A 23,045-nucleotide genomic window follows, 5' to 3' on the forward strand; every position below is an offset into this window, starting at 1 on the left:
TGAGCAGTTCTGACAACTTAATTGATATTTGGTTTCACTTTTCCTTTTATAGGTAAACGACAAGGTTTCATCTTTGGAGAACTTAATGATTTCCTCATTTGAAAAGTTTTTTAAAGCTCTAGGTGAACGCGATGCTTCAAAGGTATTCTCATGACTATGCTTATTTGTTATTTTTACCTTTTACTACTCCCTCCGTTTCAATTTATGTGAACCCATTTGACTGGGCACGAAATTTAAGAAAAGAGAGAAGACTTTTGAACTTGTGGTGTAAAATGAGGCACATATATTTTGTGTGGCTATAAATCATTGCATAAAGGTAAATTGTTTCCAAATAAAGAAAGGGGTCATTTTTTTTGGCACGGACCAAAAAGGAAATAGGTTCATATAAATTGAAACGGAGGGAGTATAATTTTACAACTTTTTGTATATTTTTTCTGAACAAAGTAATCGAAAAGATGACAACCATCATGATAAGGAAGTTTCAAAGAATAATTTTGGTAGTGAGGAAGTTATGGAGAAAAATATTGGCATTGAAGAAGTTGTAAAGAAAAATATTGACAATGAGGTAAGTCTAGAGCAAACTGTTAATGTTATGGAGGGTGTGGTGAAGGATTCTATACAAGATGGTAAAAATAGTGAAGGAGTTGGTGATGACGAAGCCTGGATTGAGGATGCCGAGCTTGAAATCACTGCAATCACCCAGCAGTTTTGTGACAAAAATACTACTAATATGGGGAGTTTGGTGGATGATTCTGTACAACTTGGTAAAAATAGTTGTGAGGAAGTTGGTGAGGACAATAGCTGGAGTAGTGATGCTGAGGCTCAAATAACTGCAATCACCTAAAAGTATTTCAATCAAAATATTGTACATGGTGATTGTTTAGGAGTGGAAAAAAACATTGCTACTATGCAGGAAGATTGTATAGTTGTTGTTGATCATGACACACCTGAAATGAACCCTAGAGAAAGGAAACCGGCAGGGGTCATGAAGTCACTATTCATGAACACATTTGACTCTGGTGGCACCATCCAAGTTGTTGAAAATAAGCCAACTAAGTCAAAGAAGCCCATCTTGACTATAAAGTATCCTTTCAGGGAAATATTGACAATCCTGTTGATTTCAGAGTATTGTGTAAGTGGAACACTTTCATTAATATAAGCTTAAGGACTCATGCGTCGTAAGTTTTATGTTTCATTTTTTTATTTTTTATTTTTTTTTCTTGTTTATTTTCGTGTTTCGTGTTATAAACCATATCTTTTTATCATGATTCATCAGGGACGGTGTTTATACAGAGGCTAGCAATAAGCTAAATCAAATCTTTGAATTTGGAGTTGATGATATTGGAGAAAAAAATGGGTTTTCACATTTGCATATCCCGGCCTACCCTTGTGTGATTCAGTAAGTCAACGCTTTAACTGTAAAATATAAACTGGTGATATACATTTTTAGTTTTCTCATACTGTAATTTTCTGATTATGTGTGTATATTCTTCATATTTCAGCATATTGATGTAATTTTTTACTATTTGAGAAAGAAAGGGAAGTACGGTGTTGATGTTCCAGTAAGATTCACAACTACTGACTGTTGATTTAACTACTTGATTTCGAATTTGTACAAGGAGTTTTGGAGAAAAACAGAGACATGAGTTTGATTACTGAAACAGATCCAATTGCTGAGTATATACTTGGGTATTTTTTAAGATGTAATGTTCCTTGGTATACTATTGATGAAGTCCTTTTCCCTATAAATCTATCTGATAAGTGGCACTGGATATTGGTGCGATTGTCATTCAAAGATCTGCGCATTTATGTATAAGATTCCATGAGTGGCGCGCGACAGAATAGTGCAGTTTGGAGATCAGTTGATCCATACTCAGTGTTGCTCCCATATTTCCTTCATCGTATTGGTTTTTGGGACACAAAGGAGAATCCTATGGGAATCCCCGCCAATGATCCTTTTGAGATTCATGTCGTTGATGGGTTGCCAATGCAAGATAACACGTAAATTATTATTGAATATTTCTGATTCTTATTCAGTTTTTGTATATGAATTCCTATTTGGATATTATCCTAACTTTTATTCAATGTTTATGTGTTACCTTGTATGTAGTGATTGTGGTGTTTATGTTGCTGCATTTGCTGAGTACATCATTCAAGGCAGCAGTATTCCTAAAGCTATTGATATTGATGGGATACGGAACCAATATGGTATATTGCTATGGGATTATGGAATGAAGAAACAAAGAGGACATGCAGCTAGTGATGATGAGTCTACTGGTAGATTGAAGGACCAGATAAAAAAGGATAACATGAAAAAAAGAGCAAGTCACATTCCGTTGTTGATGACAAGTCTTTGAACGATAACAAGAAAAATGGCAAAACGCATGCCGTTTGTGATAACAAGACTTTGAAGGATATCAAAAAAAAGAGCAAGTTGCATGATGTTGGTGATGACGAGACTTTGAAGGATATCAAGAAAAAGGGCAAGTTGAAGGGCAAGATGAAGTAGTTTGGGATAGTTTAACAGAAAATGCGCATGTAGTTTTAAGATGAAAGTAGTTTGGTTCTGATATTGTCTATGATTGGATACAGTTGCATACTTATATCATGTTTTATGCTTTTTGTTTGGGATGTCTTTGAACAATATGTTTGAAATGCTAATGTTGAATATTACTTTTAATTGCGACTTGTTGTGTAGTTTTCAGTTAATAGTAAAATTATAAAAATTTCAGATTTTGTGTAGTTTTGACTTTTCTACAGTTTTAGTTTTGTAATTTATACAGTTTAATCTGTTTCGACAGCTTTTGCATTTTCGACAGATTTTGCAAATTTAGCTGGTGTTGCTAAGTTGCTACAGGAAGTTTTGTGAATGATGTTTTGGGGGCAGCTAACTGTATATAAACTGTATAGCGACGGTCTATTTTGTAAAGTGATATCTATCTGTATAATATTTTGGATAGTCACAGTCTATTGTATGTAAATTGTATAAATATACAATTTCTATTTTGTATATTTAATTGGTAATCCCTCTTTTTTTATAGTTTTTGTATAGTGACATCTATTTTGTATATTTTTTGTATATCTATAGTTTATTTTGTATTTTTTTTTTGTATAGGAACAAAATATTACATATAAATTGTATAGTGACAATCTATTTTGTATATTTTTGTATAGTAACAGTCTTTTTTTGTATATTATCATCTATTTTCTATATTTTTTTGTATAGTGACATCCATAATAGTATTTGAAATAAAACTTCTACCAATACTTTCATTATGACAAAAAGTAGCATCTTAATTCATACATCAGAGAGAATCTGATTGCAAATCTCATTATTTTCCCAATATTTTAATTGTAATATTCAAAAAAAATGTTACAAAATACTAAATCAATGTAGCAGCATCTACTAGTTGTCTTGAGCATTCCTACATGTTCTTCTGTTATGTCCTTGTTTTCCACACAGTCTACTTGTAACAGTTTCAATATACAGATATTCATAAAGTCCTTTGCGTCGCGACTTCGTCGGTCTTCCTGATTTGCCCTTCACTATCGGTGGTAGGACCACATTATCTAACATCTCTATTGGAAGGTCCCATGTAGTTTCATCAGGAAGTGGATTAACTGACACTTCATATGTCTTATTGAAGTATTCCTTGGTGTAATAGGCAGAACAATATTTGGGTGCTTCCATGTGTGTGTAGTCCAATACTGCCATAGCATGTGGACAAGGAATCTCATCCACTTGAAATCATTTGCACGAGCATTCTCTTTTTTGCATGCAGACTATGTTCCGCCTTTGTTCAACATCCATTACTACATATACATAATCGGTTGAAGGCTTCACCTAAATTTAAATAGATATCACTAGTAAAACTAAAACAGGGATATGACAAGTATTAAAGCATTTTTTGTCAAAGTATGTTACTCCGGCGTATGAAGTAAGACATGATAAAAGAATATTTACAGTCATCTTCTGCGACAAATAGCTATTTTCCTTCAGTACTTCATGATATTTTTTTCCTATGCCAATAAATGTACTCATTGCAGTTATTCTATTTGTATTATTCCATTCCATAACTAAATTCATCATATAATCTAGCAAACTCATGATTGGTAGCTCTCTTGCCTCTCTGTTCCTTGCATTGAATGATTCGGCAATATTTGAAGTCATCACCATGGATCTATTAACAGTAGAATGCACTATAGACCACTTTTCATAACCAACTTGGAATAGGTAACCCCTTACCCTCTTATCAATGTTGTTCATATCTTGCATGAGGCGATTAAAATCTTCAATTTTGTATGCTCTGGCCATTGCAAAAAATACTTCCCTCAGCCGGTCATAGTTCTTCTTGAACTGCTTCTTTATGTTATTCCAAAGATGAAAGATGCATACACAGTGAGATACCCCTGAATACACAATCGAAGCACCCCTCAATATGCTTGCATGGCGATCCGATACGATGCACATCCTTTCCCTTTCCCCAAAAGCCTATCTAAACATTTCAAAAAAACCATTCCCAAGAAGCATCATTTTCAAAATCTACAACAGCGTATGCTAGTGTAAAAATTTTACCTGGTTAAGCAAATAAGAAAGCATCCACATGTTATTTTTGTTATACACAGATAAGAACTATATATACCATATATAATTATTATACGAGTCTGCAATATATTCACCTGCCGCATCTTGTGCGCTAGCTGTTAACATTGTTCCTCTGTGTGATAATTTGAGGAATGTCCCATCAACCACTACAATAGGGTAACAATATTTCCATCCTATAATTGATGCATTTAGTGCGACAAAAACATACATGAAGCGCCTGTCCTCTGATTTATGTAACATTGTGACAGAACCAGGATTTGTCATATTTATCATATACAAGTGACCCGACAGTTTTCTATAAGATTCGCGTGGTATCCCTCTTAGTAGTTCAAGCACCTTTTCTTTTGTTCTATAAGCTTTTACGTAACTCATATTAAACCCATACTGTTGTTTCATGTCGCTCATGATGTCTGCCGAAGTGTATATTGTTTTTAGATTGGCATATTTATTGCAAATCATTTTTGTAATGGCTGACGAAGTAGCATGACGTTGTGAAAATAGTCTACTCATCTCTGGGCAAGTGTGAACATGATTGAACTGTCTAACCTTAAAGACATTTGATTTGTGTAGACTTGAAGATCTAAGACTCCATTTGCAACTTTCATCCACGCATGTAAGACAATACCTATTTAAAATATAGTGTTATGATAATGCATTCCTTCAGATTTTTACACTTGTGTCTCAAATAAACAAGCAGTATACATATGCAATCTCACTATACAATAATTATACATTTTTTTATACAGATCAGTATACAAAAAAATACAGAGAAGTGCAATCTCACTATATATTATACAGATCTGTATATAAAAAATTACAAAGAAGTGCAATCTCACTATACAATAATTATACATTTTTTATACAGATCTGTATACAAAAAATTACAGAGAAGTGCAATCTCATAAGTAGAAATCATACCTTGTTGTAGATGATTTATCCACTATAAATTAACATTTTTCTCGTATTGCGTAGTGCTTCATTACACTAATGAGTGTATCTTTGTCCCAATACAACTGACCTTTTGTAATTTCTTCATGTTGTGGATTGTTTATTATACAATTTCCCTTCAATATCTCAATTTTGTCTTCCTTTACATGATTATCCATCATCTCAACAATATTAGTTCTGTATACTTCTTCTACGTTCTGACATTGTAAACCAACTGAAGTTGTTGCGAGTAAGTTTCTAACTGATTGCGAGTAAGTTGTCACCCAAGTATGAACTTGAATATGAGCATTCAACACTTGAATACACAATTTTCAATGTTATGCATAATGGATATTCAGTGATATCCAGGTTTTTCTTTTTCATCTCCATATACAAGCGCACACTCATATCATTGTATATTGGAATTGCTATATAGCCATCCTTCACTGTATATTTTATCTCCATTGCACTCGTAATTGAATCTTTACCCAATTGCTTGTATATCTCATCAACAAAATAATCATAGCTACAGTCCGAATTGATCAACACACCATTAATAAGGAAATTAACAAATTTACTCTCACTTACCCATTCACCACTGTATTGAAGTAAAATCGGAATCAAAGTTGGAACGGTAGTTCCAACATTCACAATCTCCATAGACATTAGTTGACTTTGTCGATTTTGTATCAATTTCATAATTTAAGAACAAAATCTCAGCTCTATTAAGCTGATTGTAGGCAGCAATTGTGCAAAAACTTTGAATTTCAGCGTGAATTTTGGGAGCTCTTCTCTGGATTTAATCTTCAGAAACCCTAGAATTTTTTTTCACAATGTGAATAATTGGGCGACTTTTATAGTGTTTGGAGGTTGAAGATCCCATACTGAACGCTTGAATTTAGGATACAAAATCGATTAGGACTGCTTTCCTTTCGTTTGCGTTGAGCGTATAGTTGCAGCTTTGTCAGTTGCTAGCCTTTGTTATTGTTTTGAGGCTATTACTTGTAAGGGGTTATTTTGTGACTATCGGGTGATATAAGTTTGGCCCTAGTGGCTACAAATGAAGTTTGCTCTACATTTTTCTTGCTTTTTGGGTCAAAAGTTGAAATATAATCAAACTTTTTTTCTAATAATAATTTATTAATTGATAGTAAGGTTAATCCTTTTATATATTTTTTTTTCTTTTTCTCCTTTTTGGATTCATTATCATTTAACTCAAATGAATAAGGACATGTTTATTTTAAAAAGACAGTCTATATTTTTTAATTTAGTATTTTATTGTTTGTTAAAAATTACCAATAACACATTTGTGGTAATTATATCAAAGTTTCAATTTTTTAATTTTTTTTTGAGTTTTGAGATGCACGTGATTCAGTTTTTCTTGTTCACATATTTAAATTCTACTTTATTATATAATAAAATAATAATATATACCTATGAAATAGACATATAGAAAATAAAAATATCACATTAAAAAGACAATAAAAGTTATAATAATAAAATCTAATTTTAGAAGTTGATAATTGATAACAAAATAAGTTAATTTTACTTTGTTTACTTTGATATGCTTGAGAACTTTCAAAAGAATGAAATAGAATTGCAGTTCAAGTTATTCAACGTGCTTTAATTTTTCTGTTTGACAAATATGTAGCGCATATATGAAAAGAAGAGAAAAGGCATAATTACAAAGAGAAATTAGGAAAATATGACCTTAAAAATGAAAACGAAATGTAATATCCGTATCTCCTTTTAGAACTTGTCCTTTTTGGCCACTTCTTTCCTTTCTTATAAAAGTTTTGTACTCTTTTCACTACCAAATCCAATATTTTCTATTAAAAGATTAAGCTAAAAAATTAATTACTGGAAAACTAATTTTTTGGGGCCCCAAAAGCAAATGCTTTATTTGCTCGGCGCGAATCCAAGATTTAAATCCTATGAGTTCAATTTTTAAGGTTTTTAGCATTGAACCTATTATATTTTTAAAGTTATGAGTTCATATCTACTTTTTTTTGTTGTAATTTTAATGAATTTTCACTATAAATTTTTACTCTGCGTTGAAAGTTATGGATTTAATTGAACCCGTAATCAAACACTGCATCCGCCCCTGAATCTAAGAAGGTCGATATGACTAAGATAAAAATTTATTCACACCAGATATTTACATCTAACAAACTAATTTATCATGGTTAAATAATAAAATAAGGCCAGAATATATATATTTGTAAAGACATATGTCATGTATTTATAAAGTTGATATAAACAAACAAGTATTTAGTCGTTCACCTCCTATTATGCTCGTATCGAACTTTCCTTATTCAAAACCATTCGCAATAAAACCGTGTGTTTTATTTATTTATTTATGATGTTTTGCATAACTTTGTACTAAAAATGGAAAGCAGTTTCTTCACCTTTCAAGAGCACGACTTTTATTACACATCACACAAAGGATTCCTTATTTGCTATCTTAAGGAAAAAAATAAAAGCATTTATAGAGTAGCGTGAGCCCACAATCTGTCCTGAATAGTGACAGGTGCTAACTCCACCTACATCAGTGGCCACATAGCTCCAACCATGTTAATTCCACATATTTTCCTCCAAAAATTACTTTTTATTTTTATGTATATTGTGTATTAAAATATACTATTAAATATATCAGATCACTCATAAATTAATTAAGTAAATTCTTATAATAAATACTATTAAAAACCTAACAAAACTAATAACTACTCAGAGTCGGATGTAGCCTTTTAGTTACGAATTTATCTGAAATACTTTCGACACGGAATATATATATGATTTACTAAAATCTTAATAAATATTAAATATAAACACATAATTTTGGTATTGAGAACTTCTAAGAATCTTAAAAGCTTAACTCATTAAGTTTAAATCTTGAATTTAACTACCTAATAAAAAATAATACTACACTAATTTGTTATTACATATTTAAAATATATCGATAGTCTAAAAAGATATATTACACTTCACTATAAAAAAAAACTAAGTTAGTATTTGAACATAGATTTAATTGAAACTTGAAAAAAAATAATTTTTTAAAATTAAAATTATGTTTAAATATATATTTTATTTAAAAAAAAGTTAAAAGCTTCTGTTTTACCATATATTTTGGCTTTGTTTTTTCAAAAAAAAAAAAAAATTGAATCTAAAATGGCCTTTGAGAAGTCGAAAAGTTATTTAAATATCCATTTCCCGTCCTCTCTTTCCAAAAGCATTTTTGCTACCATTATTGTACTATTTTCTGTACCTCCATTATTGTACTGTACTCTAAGCTCTCTAAGCTCAGTTGCAGTGACCGGCTACCGGAAAAAATGCATTCCACGAACTTGCTTCTAGAAGAACCTATTCGGATGGCTTCAATTCTCGAGCCATCGAAGCCTGTGAGTAAATTCTACTATTAGAATTTTGACTTGTTTGATTAATTGATTTTCTGTAACTTCATAATATTGGTTAATTTAGGTTTTATGAAGCTCTTTAGTTGTAGAATTTGTGTTTATTCCGAGAATTATTTTTTTCCATAATGTGCTGTGGAGGATATGAGATTGAAGTGATTATTGTTTTTTGCAGACTTTTTTTCCAGCAATGACAAAAATTGTCGGCACGCTTGGTCCGAAATCACGTTCGGTAGAGATTATCTCTTGTTGCCTCAAAGCAGGAATGTCTGGTACTACTCCCTCCATTCCGTTTATGTGACCATATTTCCTTTTTAATAAAAAGAATGATCATTTTTCATTTTTAAATTTGAAAACAGTTTAAATTGTACTTCTCATATTTAAGACCAAAAGTTTCAAAAGTGTTCATTTCTTTCTTAAACCCTATGATTAGTCAAATGGATTTACATGAAATGAAAAGGAAGCATATCATATTTATCACTAGCTATGGTGGCAGAGTTGATGCGTATGTAGTGTTAAATTGGCAATTTGAGTAATTAAAATGAATATTTTTGATGAAATAATTGAAATTAAAAAGAACTCCAAAAACAAAGAAAATAGCAAGTCATAGGGCTGAGTGTTGGCCAGTCAAGATCGCTCATGTCCAGAAGATAAAGGTAGCAGAGATCAGGATGTTGAGATGGATATGCGGGCTTACCAGGTTAGATACGATTAGAAATGAGGTTATTCGCGACAAGGTGGTTGTGGCCCCTATTGAGAACAAGATGCGGGAAGCGTGGCTTAGGTGGTTTGGTCATGTAAGGAGGAGAGCACAGACGTCCCGGTGAGGAGGTGTGAGAGGTTGACACTAAAGGGCCTACCAATATGCCACACCCTTGGTTGCTTAGACTTTGGCATTTTATATATTGTATAAACAAAAATATTGTTGTTGATGTTGTTGTTGTTATAGTTGTTTTTATCTGATAAATGAAAGGATTTCTCTGTAATGTAAGTAAAACTATGGATAATATTCTCACAAGTTACCTGCTTTACATTTGTAAACATACTTGCTTCTTACATCCTACCACGTACGGTTAGATATGATTCAGGGAAGGGAAATATAACTAGTCATATAGGTCAGCTCTGAACTGATTGGTAGAATATATAGGAAATTGGTGTTTTCCAAAAGCTTGTTTAGTAGCCTTTCATGTGCTCCTTCAGCTTGAAAGAAGCTGAATGGTTGGAACTAAGCTGATCAAGACCATTGAACCACTGAGCAAATACTTTTCTTGTTGTGTATATTAGTGGCACGATTCGACTTTTCATGGGGTGATGCAGAATTTCACCAAGAGACATTGGAAAATCTAAAGGCAGCTATCAAAAGCTCAAAGAAGCTCTGTGCAGTAAGCTCATTGCTCCTGCTATTCATACCAAGTTGAACTTCTCTGTTTTATATATGACCATAAATATTTTAACTTCTAAAATTGGTTATGGTCAACTATTCTCCTTCTCTTTTCAGGTTATGCTAGACACTGGTGGTCCTGAACTACAAGTTGTCAATAAGAGCGAAAACCCAATTTCACTTCAGGCAGATTCCTTAGTTGTCCTGACACCTGATCAAGATAAAGAGGCTACTTCAAATCTACTGCCTATAAATTTTAGTGGCCTATCAAAGGTGAATTTCACAGAGGCAAAAGAGACTACATGTGTCCTTTTTTGGAAGTTTATTGGAACTGCATCTCCCAGGTTTCCTTTGGCACTACATATATTACACTACAATAGAGATTGAATTGATTTTTACGGGAAACAATAGCAGGAGGAGAAGATTTTAGACTGGTTCCATTCACATCATGTTAATTCTAACATTGGGACTTTTTACTTTTTATCCACAGAAATTTAGTCTGAGGTCTAACGGAAACAACCTCTCTACCTTCACAAGGTAGAGGTAAGGTCTGCGTACACTCTACCCCTCCCAGACCTCACTTTGTGGGATTACACTGGGTTTGTTGTTGTTGTTGTTTGTATCCACGGAAATTTAGGTTAGGTGATCCCTTTTGTGAACATCAGCAGATGGGGTCTGTTAATTTGGATGGAGGTTAGCATTGTGGACCTAAACCAAGGATGTAGTATTATCCCTAGGGGTTAGTGATCAAGAGACATATTGGATTAAGGAGGCCGAGGATTTTGCAGAATTGGAGAATCAACTGATGGCGCGTGGATCAAGCATAAAATCCAACCTCAAAAGTTAGAGTGGTAGCTGGAAAATACATCTGAGACCATAAACGTAGAAGCATCTTTATTTTAGTTCACGTCTTTGCATTTGTTTGCATGAACCATGACATGTTCTGATGCTAAATTTTCATATCTTTGCAGTCAGTGAAGAATGGAGATACTATTTTCATTGGTCAGTACTTGTTTACGGGAAGTGAGACTACCTCAGTATGGCTAGAGGTGAGGCGGCCTTGACGAATAATTTTTAAAATGTTTGAACCCGCGAGATGATCTTTTTTATTTCATTTCAGAAAATTGAGAAAACTTTGTCACTGATCACTGTGCATTCCCCTCTACCCCTTTCCGCAACACACAACAACACCAAAATAATGTGTGTGTGTGTGGAAACAGCATGCCTTGTATCAATTCAACAAAATGAAAAATATTGTGTGTGTATGTGTGAGAGCGTGCATCTATGTGCGTGAGAGAGAGAGAGAGAGAGAGAGAGAGAGAGCGCCAATGCTACACAGTATGGTACTTTGCTTTCACTTGTGACAGCATAGTGTTGGTATTCATAGAGTTACATGGGCCTTCCATTTAGACTTTCTGCTGATGCAGGAATCCTTGTGAAAGAGATGTGCAGCATGTGGCCGATGTTAAACTAGGTAATTTCTGATCTTAAGAGTTCCCCATTTTGCAGGTTACAGAGGTGAAAGGAGAGGATGTCATTTGCTTGATTAAAAATTCTGCAACCTTGGCCGGACCATTGTACACGTTACATGTCTCCCAGATCCGTATTGATTTGCCAACTCTCACTGACAAAGATAAGAAGGTCTGTTGTTACCTAATATCAAAGACTATCATTCTCCAATTAGCCTTTCACACTTTTTAAGTTTATGCCACATCAAATTGGCCTGAGAGACTCCAAGTATATTTTGTGTAGGCAGTAAGAAAAAGCAAATGCTTATGGTTACTTTGGGAATGGCAAATGGAAATTTGTTTGCTCGTTTAGGTTCACATTGTCCAGTTTAAAAATCAACTCTGCAGAACTTATTGGCCAAATTTCTTTTAGAACTATGATATTCTCTAGTCAATCTGACTGTAAATTTTCTGCTGGATATCCTGCAATAATTTTAGGTTATAAGCACCTGGGCGTTTCGGAACAAAATAGATATCCTTTCACTGTCATACACACGACATGCCGAAGATGTTCGACATGTAAGGCCATTTATAAAGTTCTACTTTTCGCTTTATTACTTTCAGCATTTCCCTTGCCTATGTAAGATCTAGACTTATCCGATGCTATTGCTTCAGAAGTGAATAAATATATCTATAACAATCTAGCGGTTCTTCATGTTCTTGTTCAGGCTCGTGAATTTCTATCTAAGTTGGGTGATCTAAATCAAACACAGATTTTTGCGAAGATAGAAAATGTGGAGGTCAGTACCCGTTGGATACTTTGGGATTTATTCATAGAAAAAACTGCATGGTAGTATTGATTTGATATTGCAGTTCGTGTAAAATTTCCCTTGCATTTGCTTGTAGGGAATGGCCAACTTTGACGAGATTCTCAGAGAAGCTGATGGCATCATTCTATCTCGTGGAAATTTAGGGATAGATCTACCGCCTGAGAAGGTCCAGTTAATTCTCCTCAGTCTTTTCGATGACATATGATATTGTTGCCGACAATAAACAGGCCCCTCATTAAAGTGGCATACCATTAATGGACATTTAAACGATCTACTAATTCAAACACCAAATGGTACAGAGAATGTTTTGGGTGGATGTGAGTGAATTGTCCAGTAGGGATGAAAAGTAATATTTTGGATTATGAGTGGGGGCCTTTTTGATGGTATATCCATGAGTCACTATTCTCTAAAGTAGAATACTAAAATATGTTATGCCTTCAGATAGTTTAATGAATTGATCTGTGCTTAGATGTCACACTGTTTCATCTGCACCAATCTCTTTCCTAGAGAGGGCGATTATCCATGACTCCTTTTTTGTTATCGATTCAAGAAAAATGTTATAATCTACCATAAAAATGTTTTGCACTCAAACTTCAAATCAAAGGTTGAAACCCCCCCCCCCCCACCCCCCACAAAAAAAAAAAAAAAAAAAGCCAAACGGTGTTCAACAAGCGGGCTAAATGACCAAAGGCTCCCATTTAAGCCATAATATCCGAACACATTCTGAAATGTTGAGGCAACATATAATGAGCCGGTTATATAATTTTAATGTGTTTTCTGGGTAAAAAATGGAGCAAAACGACTCCTGAATAGTATCTTAATAACATGTAATGATTGATAGTTTGGTGTCAGAATCTTCCATTCCTGACTCTTAATTCCCAGATACCTTTCATCTTTCCACTTGCAGAATTCTCGAGGAGGTCACTCTTGCTTCTTGGTAGTTGTTATAGTTGATGTTTTCAGTGACATTCACTATATATGGAGTGGGGGAGAGGTTCAACTTGTAGTTACATTAGAGAATGACATCTAACAAAGCCAAGCCAAAACAACATCGTCAATTTGTGTTTTCTTCTCATTTATTACAATAGGGAACAGTTGTTGCACCTAATAACAAGCTGGAATTCAAATTCTCTATTGATGGAGCTTGACTTTAATTCATCGAAGTTAGCTCATTATCACACATTTTCTATAATCAAATACTAGCTTGAATGAGTAATATGGAGTTCTTATCGGGAATAGAATATGGAAAAGTTGTATCAAGAAGAGTAATGGTGAGCCTCATAAAACGTTTTATGCTATATAAAGGTCGACCACTGATTTGCTACTATTTTCAAGATAGAGAAGAGATGAGGCGATGCACATTAAAAGAAAGTCCTTTTGCAGAACTATACGGGGGCTCACGATATATTTGAATAATTACGTGCAATTGAATAGTGCCTGATGGGTCTAGTGTTGCATTTTTCTTTGTTTCATTAGATTGATGCTGCCCTTTCCATTGATTGTGTCACTTTTGCAGTTATCATAGTATGGACTCCTTTTATTCTAACCAAATTCTATTAATTACCAGGTGTTCCTATTTCAAAAGGCAGCTGTTCACAAGTGCAATATGGCTGGGAAGCCTGCTGTGGTAACTCGTGTTGTGGACAGTATGACTGATAACTTGCGACCCACTCGTGCTGAGGCAACAGATGTTGCCAACGCTGTATTGGATGGTAGCTTCTGTCTTTGACAAGCCTATTATCACATTAATTTGATATACTAGATTCCTATGTGAACAACATTGGATATATGCTAAATACTTGTGGCAGGTATAAACGTATCTTTTTGGCCTCGTATGTGAGATTCTTCTTATCATTTTTTTTTCATCCCAGGTAGTGATGCAATTCTTCTAGGTGCAGAGACCTTGAGAGGCCTATATCCTGTTGAGACTATTTCTATTGTTGGTAAAATTTGTGCAGAGGTAAGTCTTACCTCGTTGCTGTTCTACACATGGCTTATGCCACCATTTTGAATATTTTAATTGTCGATGGACACCCTGATCTACCTTTGGAGTACAATTTCTACTGAAATCTTCTGACTTGATCTCACATTTTTGGTAAGATTTAAGAAGTGATATTTATGGAGTGCAAAGTACATCTAATATCAGAAATAATAGTTAATAGACTACTGTATCTTTTCGGCTGTATTGATGCCATAAAAAGTAAAAGCTATGTTGACTTGATCTTGATTTTACCGCACAGCAAGCACAATTATGTTGAATTCAATGTTTATTCTTTATTGGTGGAATGGTTGAAGTTATATTCCTTTTGAAGGTCGGATTAATATTCTAAAGCATATCCCCCTAACGGCCGAAAGTGATATTGAGTGCGCCATGATCACTTTGATCATGTACAGCGGAAGTTCCAGATGTTTGATAGGATTTCAGTTCATAAGCGGAAAAGACTTAACATCAAAGTTACATGGATAGGTTCACATGCACATCTATTTTTCCAGCATAAACATGGGCCATATAACCAGTAAATAATCTTAAATAGCCCTTGCTCGGTGCAAGTTTTGGGATCGGTTGCTGTCATGATGTGAATTAGGCATGCAGCTATGGAAGAAATTATGAATTAGGAAATGTATTTACAGGGACATATATTCACCATCTAATTGTCTTTTAAGGACCTCTTCAGTGATGAATTTCACTTTCCAAATAAGAGAAATACTGAAAGAAGCTCAATTTCAAACTTGGAACCATGGTTCGAGTGTATTTTCTACCACATTTTGTCGGGGAGGAGATGAATGAACTAACTATAGGTTGTGAGTCTGGTTAATGGTTTGCTGGTTAAGCCAGTACGTTTTTTCTAGTCGGGTTTGTATTTAGCCAAAATGGCACGGGAGAGGAACAAATCCGTAAGCAATCGGTGTTAAGGCTGATATTGCGGCATAATCTTTTCTTTTCGGTTCATATTTGCCTTAAAATGCACCCTATGCCATCCAAAGGCGATGTCTTGTTGATTCCAATGTAGTCAGATGATAATTCTGAGATTCTTTTGTAAATTTTGCTGCTCACGTTAGTTCCTTTTTCCAGGCGGAAAAGGTTTATAATCAAGATGTCTACTTTAAGAGGGCTGTTAAGTATGTTGGAGAACCAATGACTCACTTGGAATCTATTGCTTCCTCTGCGGTATGTTGTTTCTACTGCTCATATTGAGCCTTTTCGTTAGGCTGGAGGGAAACAGTGTCATAGACTTCAAGACTCTGGTATTGACATGAATACTGTCTGCACTACTTTTGTTTGATTCAGGTACGTGCTGCCATCAAGGTCAAGGCGTCTGTTATTATCTGCTTCACTTCTTCAGGGAGAGCTGCGAGGTCTCTCTCTCTCTCTCTCTCTCTCTCTCTCTCTCTCTCCCTCCCTCTCCCCGACCATCATATTTGCTATGCTTTGATGCAAATTATGTTTCTTGTCAAAGACATCTCTACCAGGCCTTCTCACCAGAGAATGGCGTCACTTTTCTTTTTTGGAAGAAGGTAACAGATTTTATATAAATTTTCAAAAGAGTAATAGCCTGTTTGGCCAAGCTTCTCCTAAGCCAAAAGCACTTTTTTTTTTTAAAAGTATTTTTTTCCGAAAATTGAAGTGTTTGGCCAAGCTTTAAGAAGAAAAAAAAAGTGTTTTTGAGTAGAAGCAGAAGCTTTTTTGAGAAGCAGAAAAGTAACTTCTCTCCAAAAGCACTTTTTTGAAAAGCACTTTTGAGAAAATAGAAGCAGTTTTTAAAAGCTTGGCGAAACACTAATTGCTGCTCAGAAATGCTTTTCAAATTAATTATCCAAACACAAACTGCTTCTCCCCAAAAGTCCTTTTGAGAAAAGCACTTCTCAAAATAAGTTGATTTTTGCAGCTTGGCCAAACAAGTTATAAACACAAAGACTCTGCTAAGAGGAACCAAATACAGGAAACCCAAAAGGCAAAACCTAGTCCTGTACTAGTTACAATGCCCCAATGATGTCAATTACTGAATCTACATCTTCTACTAGGGTCTCTTTTCACCAAAAGTGAAACAAAAATATACAATTCATCTAGATCTTCTGTTCGGAGTTAGCTAAATCTTCGAAACACCTTGAATTTCTTTCCCTCCATATTGTCCACCAGATGCATGCTGGGATAATTCTCCACCATCTTTTCTGTCTCACAAATTGTCTGGATCATTCCAGCATGCTAACAACTCGGCAGTTTTCCTAGGCATCTGAGTCCTTTCATACTCATAAAGAGTTGCCACAGAGTACTGGTAACTCTGCCATGGATAAACAGATGACTATTTGTTTCCATGTCACTCCCACACAAAAAGCATTTAGAACACAATTGTATCACTCTGCATCAGACTGTCATGTGTTAGAACAGCCTCTTTAACCACAAGCCAGCAAAAGCATGCCACTTTGTATGGTGCAAGAAATTTAATTGATAACCTTTTACTGATAACGCAGATTGATAGCTAAGTATAGGCCACCGATGCCAGTATTGTCTGTTGTCATCCCTCGTCTCAAGACGAACCAGCTTCGGTGGACATTCAGTGGTGCATTTCAGGTAATCAATGTTTCATAAAGGACTTTCTTTTTAGGTATTTTTCAACTTATATGTAAATAGTTTTTCTCATCATGTTACCCGACCAAACTGAATTTAATTAAGGTGCATCTTATTATACCTATATATATCAGCAAGTCTGCATCTTATTATACCTATCATATCACAAGTCAAGCTCCTGCTCTATGGATTCGTTGCCAACAAAATATAGTGCATCTGCTTTCACTCATTGATGATATGTTATTCTTCTCCTAGATGGTTCAATAATGACATCCATATTAGGATGGATCTGATTCATTCTACCTTCTATGAATGTGCCATATGCTAAGATGGTGTTTGCTTGAAAAATTGAAACTAAGTGGGCGTTTGGACATAAGAATTGTAAAATTTCAAAAAATGGTATTTGAAAATTAGAGTTGTGTTTGGACATGAATATAATTTTGGGTTGTTTTTGAAGTTTTGTGAGTGATCTGAATGAAAATTTTGAAAAAAAGCTTTTTGGAGTTTTTCAAATTTTTGAAAAATTCCAAAATTCAGTTTCAAGTGAAAATTGAAAATTTTACGGGCAAGACACTGATTTCAAAAAAAAGTGAAAAAATTATCATGTCCAAACGGGCTCTAAGTGTTTGCAAGAACTTTTTGTTCTTTTGCAAGAACTCCGTTTCAAACAGATACCCACTAATTCTGATGTGAGGCAAGTAGTGGAATCCTGTTAGACCGCAAACTTTTCTCTTCTATTTCTTAATCACACAGACTGACACTTAGTGTAAGAAAAGGTTTCTTGCAATGCCAATAAAGCTCTTCTTCTGATGCTTTATTTTTCTTTTTTCATTCTTTAATTCATATTATTATTGATGATTTTATCATTGTCAAATAGAAAATGAAACTGATTTTGTTTGGCTATTGCATTGATGACTTCAAATGACAGGCTAGGCAGTCTCTTATTGTCAGAGGGCTTTTCCCCATCCTTGCTGATCCAAGACATCCAGTATGATTTTTTCTTTTGTTCCTCCCTAAATAAGTGATTTCTTTCTAGAGCTACTGCAGGTCTGTATTCTGATTAAAAGATGACGTTAACAAACATGAAATTGTGAAGTGTGATTAAAAATGTTTCTGTATTATTATGTGAGCTTGTGAGAAAAATATTAAAGGTAAGAGAATAGAACGACAACTAACACATCATTCAAGTTAGTTGGGATTGGCTATGAATCCTTACTATGTATTTCGCTCCATGTTGACCCGTTTCATTCCAATATTGAATATTTAGGTTCTTTAACACTTGAAATTCTCTACATTTTTTATTGATATACAAATCTTTAACAAGATTAAAAAGACTCCTAACAAACTTTACACCTAATGTGTATGCAACAACATTGGTAAGACTTAATCTCAGCTAGTTAGTATATATATTGCCTACATGGATCTTTTATCTTCCATTGTGTTTTGTATTTTGCTAAGTCTGCATGGATTTCATTTGTTAACTGTGGAATACGTGAGACAGTTGTAGTTGTCAGAGATGATGTAGATTTTGTATTTGGAATTATCTTCATAAGCATTTCACGCTCTAACAAACACTTGACTGGTGGAACAATGACTTGATTATTGATTGAAAAAGGCTTGAAAAAAGTGGTGCCGTCAGAACGGTCCCTAGGAAAAAGCATAGTTTGACTAGATCACTCACCGGAAAGAGGTGTGCGTGCTGCTAGAATAGTCACCGAAAAGAGACAAGTATCACTGGATCAGTCACCGGATATAAGGGTGAAGCTAACAGAACGGTCAATTAAAAAGGCTAAAAATAGTAAAAGAATAAAAGAAAGGGAAAAAGGTGAATGAAAGTTTACTTATGCTGAGAAAAAGTATAACAGGAAGAAAGATAATGTAGAAAGAGGTTGATAAGCATACAAATTAGAAGTGTAATATATAATCAACTTATATTTAATCAAGAAAGGGAAAAGTTCACAAGAGGGAAAAAACTTTGAGAAGTGCATAATCTTCCTTCTGACCTTCTTAACTTCATAGTTATTGTAACATTCTTTCTTAATGTTAGAATGTTCGGTATGTCGTGGCCGAAATATTGACTTTGTCCTTTCCTTCTGCAGGCTGAGTCCACAAATGCAACCGATGAGTCAGTATTGAAGGTTGCACTGGACCATGGGAAAACAGCAGGTGTTATAAAGCCGCATGACCGAGTTGTTGTTTTCCAGAAAGTTGGTGACTCATCTGTGGTGAAGATTATTGAGCTTGAGAATTAGGTTTGTACATCTTTGTATCTTTCAATCGGCTGCATAACATCAGAAGCATTCTTAGCTTAATAGAATGCATGAAAATTATCTGCTGGAGCTATAAAACCAGGTTGAGCTGTGGCTATAATAATTGCTCCTGTAACAGAACTAATCAACTGTAAGTAATATTTACCAATTTGCATGGTAAGAATATTATCTTTTAAGGAGATTTCCTCTTCAATAAATCTCATTTTTTTCTTATCCGTATGTTGTGTAAATATGGAAACTAGTATAACAGTAGTACAATTATATGGAACAGAAATATTTTCCAGTTTAAATCTTGCTGAGAAGGAATAGTCAAAGGAAAATAAAACGAAATACATGAAGATGAACACAACTATATAGGAACTCTGAATTTCTTATTAATAGATAGAAATTAAAGAGCACATCTTATCACAATCTCAAATTCTTTTTTTTAACAATTCAATCAAAGACTAGAAGCTTTTGATACTCTTCACCAGAAATAGCTTGCATCATTACAGCTTCTGGGCTCAAAATCCCACCTTCCTCCAAGAACAAAGGCACGAGATTCTTTGAAAATCCACTCACAAGTGCCACTCCTTCTTGGTTACTAGGAACTAGTGTTGCCTTTGAATCCCTCAAATTCCAAAACACAATTTCGGGCACCTTATTATAGCCTTTTTTCTTAAACTTACTTTGTATCACTATATAATCCGTCACCCATGGACTTGGTGAAGCCTCATCAAATTCCATGTCACTGAAAACAAATAGCCTCTTTATCATCGCGTCCTCGCTCAAATTCCCCCTCACAGCAACTTCAAGAATCTTATCAAACACTTTCTGAAAATCTGTATTACCACCCCAGTCCATTCTCCTAATAAAATTTGTCTTCGCTGACAAAATTTTCCCTTTCACCTTATGTAATTCTGGATTACTACTAAATGTGATTAATTTTCCTTTCCAAGGTTCTTCACTAAGTTCAGAAATAAGTAGCCCCAAAGCCACACAAACCTCCATTGGGGTTCCATTCATGCTTGCTGAGACGTCACAAATTGCCATGCAATTTGTTAATTTGCCCTTCTTTGCCAAGTCATCAACCATTCTTTTCCATTGAAGCTCTGCAACTTCCGGCCCCGTGGAATCTTTCAACGAGGCAATTATCTCATGTGGAAGCAGAGCACCAGCAGCTATTGTTGTTTTCCCACTCTTCACATCTTCAAGATACTGCTGAAAGCGTTCTTGATCGTGCTTGTAGAACAAATTCTTGTACAATTTCATGGCCACGGAGGGTACGCGTTTATAAGGAAGCTCTTCCCACTTATTCGCGCAAATATAAACCTCTGGAATCTCCAATGCCTTGTGGAGTGGCACGAGTACTTCTTTCCTCGATCTATCCCTCACTCGATAAGCATAATGCGCGTCTTCAAGATCTTGGTATTCAATGTAGTCATCGCGAGGAAATAATTTTCTTCCAACACTTCCACACATTAGCAATGACTTATCATATGATGAATCAAGAGATGGACACCACTTAGCCGCGAGGCTAAGCTCATAAAGCTTCCCCTCATTGTACAACTTCATTACTTCCAACAAAGCATCAGCAAAGAAACCAGAGACACTATCATACAAGAATTCAAAATCAGAATCTTGTGTGCATCTGTCCAATTATTTCTTTGCCTTAGCCATAGTCTTTTTCAGTCGAATTCTTTGGTCCTTTCCCTTAGGAACCCTATCTTTTTTCTCCTTTAAACCCTCCAAAAAACCAATTCTTTTCTTTTCCATCCACTCTGCTTTTTCATTCTTTCTACCTTCATGACCCTCAAGAATTCTATACAAAATCTCCAACACATCCTTAAAATACCCGAAATCGGCAATGGCTTTAATATTGCATGCTAGGGTTTTAGGATGGTAATTGTGAAGCCATAAAGAAGCAGTATAAAACCCTTCTTTGTCTGATTTGCCAGTGCCTCTAACACCCCTTAAATTGCAAATAAGCTTAAGGGTTGTCAAAGCATCACGTTTCCAAGAAAGTTCCAATCTTTTCAATAATTCTTGAGGTGGGGTGTTAGGGACAACGTGAAAGAAGAAATCTAAACATGGGTTTCCAGTAGACAGAGAAGTTGCTGAAAAATTCTCTGTGAGACCCATTGGAGAAAATAATATTGGTTTTTGTTGTGGTGAGGATTCACATGCGCTTGTTTGGCATTCGCGTGCGCATTCCCATGCACACGAGCATTTCCAACTTGTTTGGTATGCGCATGCACAATTTCAATTTGTTTGGTACTGAGGCGTTGTTTTTGTTATTGGAGGAGGAGCCATTATTGATACTAAGGGTTGAGGTAATTGATACTAACGTTGAAGGAGGAATTAAGGTGATTATGATGAAGTGACGTTTAGGGCCATGCACAGTGAAGTGAGAACTATTTTGATTTGAAATTTTGTTTTGGATTACTATATATGTAATGATGGTTTACTTGGTGGCTACACAATTTGTAACCGACTTAGGATTTTGTTTTTGGATAATTAGAGTTAAATTACGGGGAAGTTACAAGATATGAAGTTTAGTTTCTTACTTTTTTTGTGTTTTTATTTACTTGCTTTGCACGGTCAATAACTAAGAAAGAGGAGAAGAGTCGGTTGGAGAGTTTGAAAAGATTCTATTAGAATACTCTTAGCCCACAAAAAGGAAAAAGGAAAAAAAGAACTTGAAGGAAATCGTACATTACGATAGGAAGAGTGCTCTAATTTTTTAATTTTTTTTTTTCAAAAAAGGAAGAGAGCTTAAGAAATAGAATTGATTTGACAAAACAATAATGAAATAAGGCAGTACATCTTATTCTAGACTATAGATGTGTTGGGATTTTAAGTATATGATATGCTTAAAATAGGGTGAATTGGAAATGGAGGAAAATAAAAATTTTGAGTGAAATTTTAAGTTTCCCCCCTTGACAAAGGGACATTGTCCCATATTAGAAGAGGAAGAAGTTTTTTATGGATATATAAGCAATTGCTCTTCTTCTAGCTCTTAAAGAGTTGAAGAAGGCAAGCCTCATGTCGTCGTCGCTCGGCTCGCCTTCGGATTTGGATTTGGTCAAATGATTGATTGATTAATTTTTTGGACCAAATTTATTTGTTAATAGTAAAATATTAATAGAAATATTATTAAATATTTGTCTTAATAACAGAATATTAATATTAAAATAAATATTAATATTAAATCCAATCTGTTTTTCAGTTGTGTAATTGAAAATTAAATTACCCTCTTCAATTTTCCCTGTTTATTGTTGAGTAAATAGCCATTTATGTTGTGGCCGTTTTGCATAAACAGCCATTCTGAAGAGTTGCACCTCTTCAGATTTCAGCCCACCTTTGGCTATAAATACAAGACTATTCTGCTCAGAATTTTCATACGATTTTATGAGTTTCTCCTTCTTCTGTATACTTTTAACATCAAACAAAGCAACAGTAAGTGTGATTTGCTACCGAACTTTGTGTTTGCTGAAACACTGGGGTTTGAAGTACCACTACACCAGTGTGTAATTCGTTCTATCCTCGAAGGAAATAATCCACAATCTTGGGTACTAGAAGGGGATTAAATTCCTTAAGGAAACACTGTGAATTCAGTGGGCTTGG

The 23,045-nt window shown here is 34.7% G+C and overlaps 2 protein-coding genes and 1 pseudogene across 2 annotated transcripts; 1 reads left to right on the forward strand and 2 right to left on the reverse strand.

The window, feature by feature from the left end:
• Positions 1-3,406: 3,406 nt before the first annotated feature.
• On the reverse strand, positions 3,407-6,193 carry LOC138869603 (uncharacterized). Its single transcript, XM_070147233.1, has 4 exons — positions 5,859-6,193; positions 4,681-5,231; positions 4,039-4,410; positions 3,407-3,708 (listed from the first exon to the last, which is right to left on the reverse strand). The coding sequence occupies exons 1-4, from the start codon at positions 6,191-6,193 to the stop codon at positions 3,407-3,409; spliced, it is 1,560 nt and encodes a 519-aa protein (XP_070003334.1).
• Positions 6,194-8,757: 2,564 nt separating this feature from the next.
• Positions 8,758-19,652, forward strand: LOC104235091 (pyruvate kinase 1, cytosolic-like). Its single transcript, XM_009788770.2, has 16 exons — positions 8,758-8,931; positions 9,119-9,215; positions 10,228-10,325; positions 10,442-10,597; positions 11,296-11,373; positions 11,834-11,965; positions 12,271-12,351; positions 12,501-12,572; positions 12,679-12,768; positions 14,170-14,314; positions 14,474-14,562; positions 15,676-15,771; positions 15,892-15,959; positions 17,073-17,172; positions 18,098-18,157; positions 19,269-19,652. Exons 1-16 carry the CDS (start codon positions 8,863-8,865, stop codon positions 19,419-19,421), a joined length of 1,584 nt encoding a protein of 527 aa, XP_009787072.1. The 5' UTR covers positions 8,758-8,862; the 3' UTR covers positions 19,422-19,652.
• LOC104235092 (uncharacterized) lies at positions 19,272-22,468 on the reverse strand (annotated as a pseudogene).
• Positions 22,469-23,045: the final 577 nt, after the last annotated feature.

Source organism: Nicotiana sylvestris, chromosome 5 (genome assembly GCF_000393655.2).
Source record: "Nicotiana sylvestris chromosome 5, ASM39365v2, whole genome shotgun sequence".
Lineage (NCBI taxonomy): Eukaryota > Viridiplantae > Streptophyta > Magnoliopsida > Solanales > Solanaceae > Nicotiana > Nicotiana sylvestris.

Coding starts and splice junctions, on each gene's coding strand:
- LOC138869603 (XM_070147233.1), bottom strand. CDS start 6,193: ATGGAGATTGTGAATGTTGGAACTACCGTTCCAACTTTGATTCCGATT. Junction 4,411..4,680: donor TAGCGCACAAGATGCGGCAG/GTGAATATATTG, acceptor TTGTGTATTCAG/GGGTATCTCACTGTGTATGC. Junction 3,709..4,038: donor AAATAGAATAACTGCAATGA/GTACATTTATTG, acceptor ATGCTATGGCAG/TATTGGACTACACACACATG.
- LOC104235091 (XM_009788770.2), top strand. CDS start 8,863: ATGCATTCCACGAACTTGCTTCTAGAAGAACCTATTCGGATGGCTTCA. Junction 11,374..11,833: donor CTACCTCAGTATGGCTAGAG/GTGAGGCGGCCT, acceptor CCCATTTTGCAG/GTTACAGAGGTGAAAGGAGA. Junction 18,158..19,268: donor TTGCTGATCCAAGACATCCA/GTATGATTTTTT, acceptor TTCCTTCTGCAG/GCTGAGTCCACAAATGCAAC.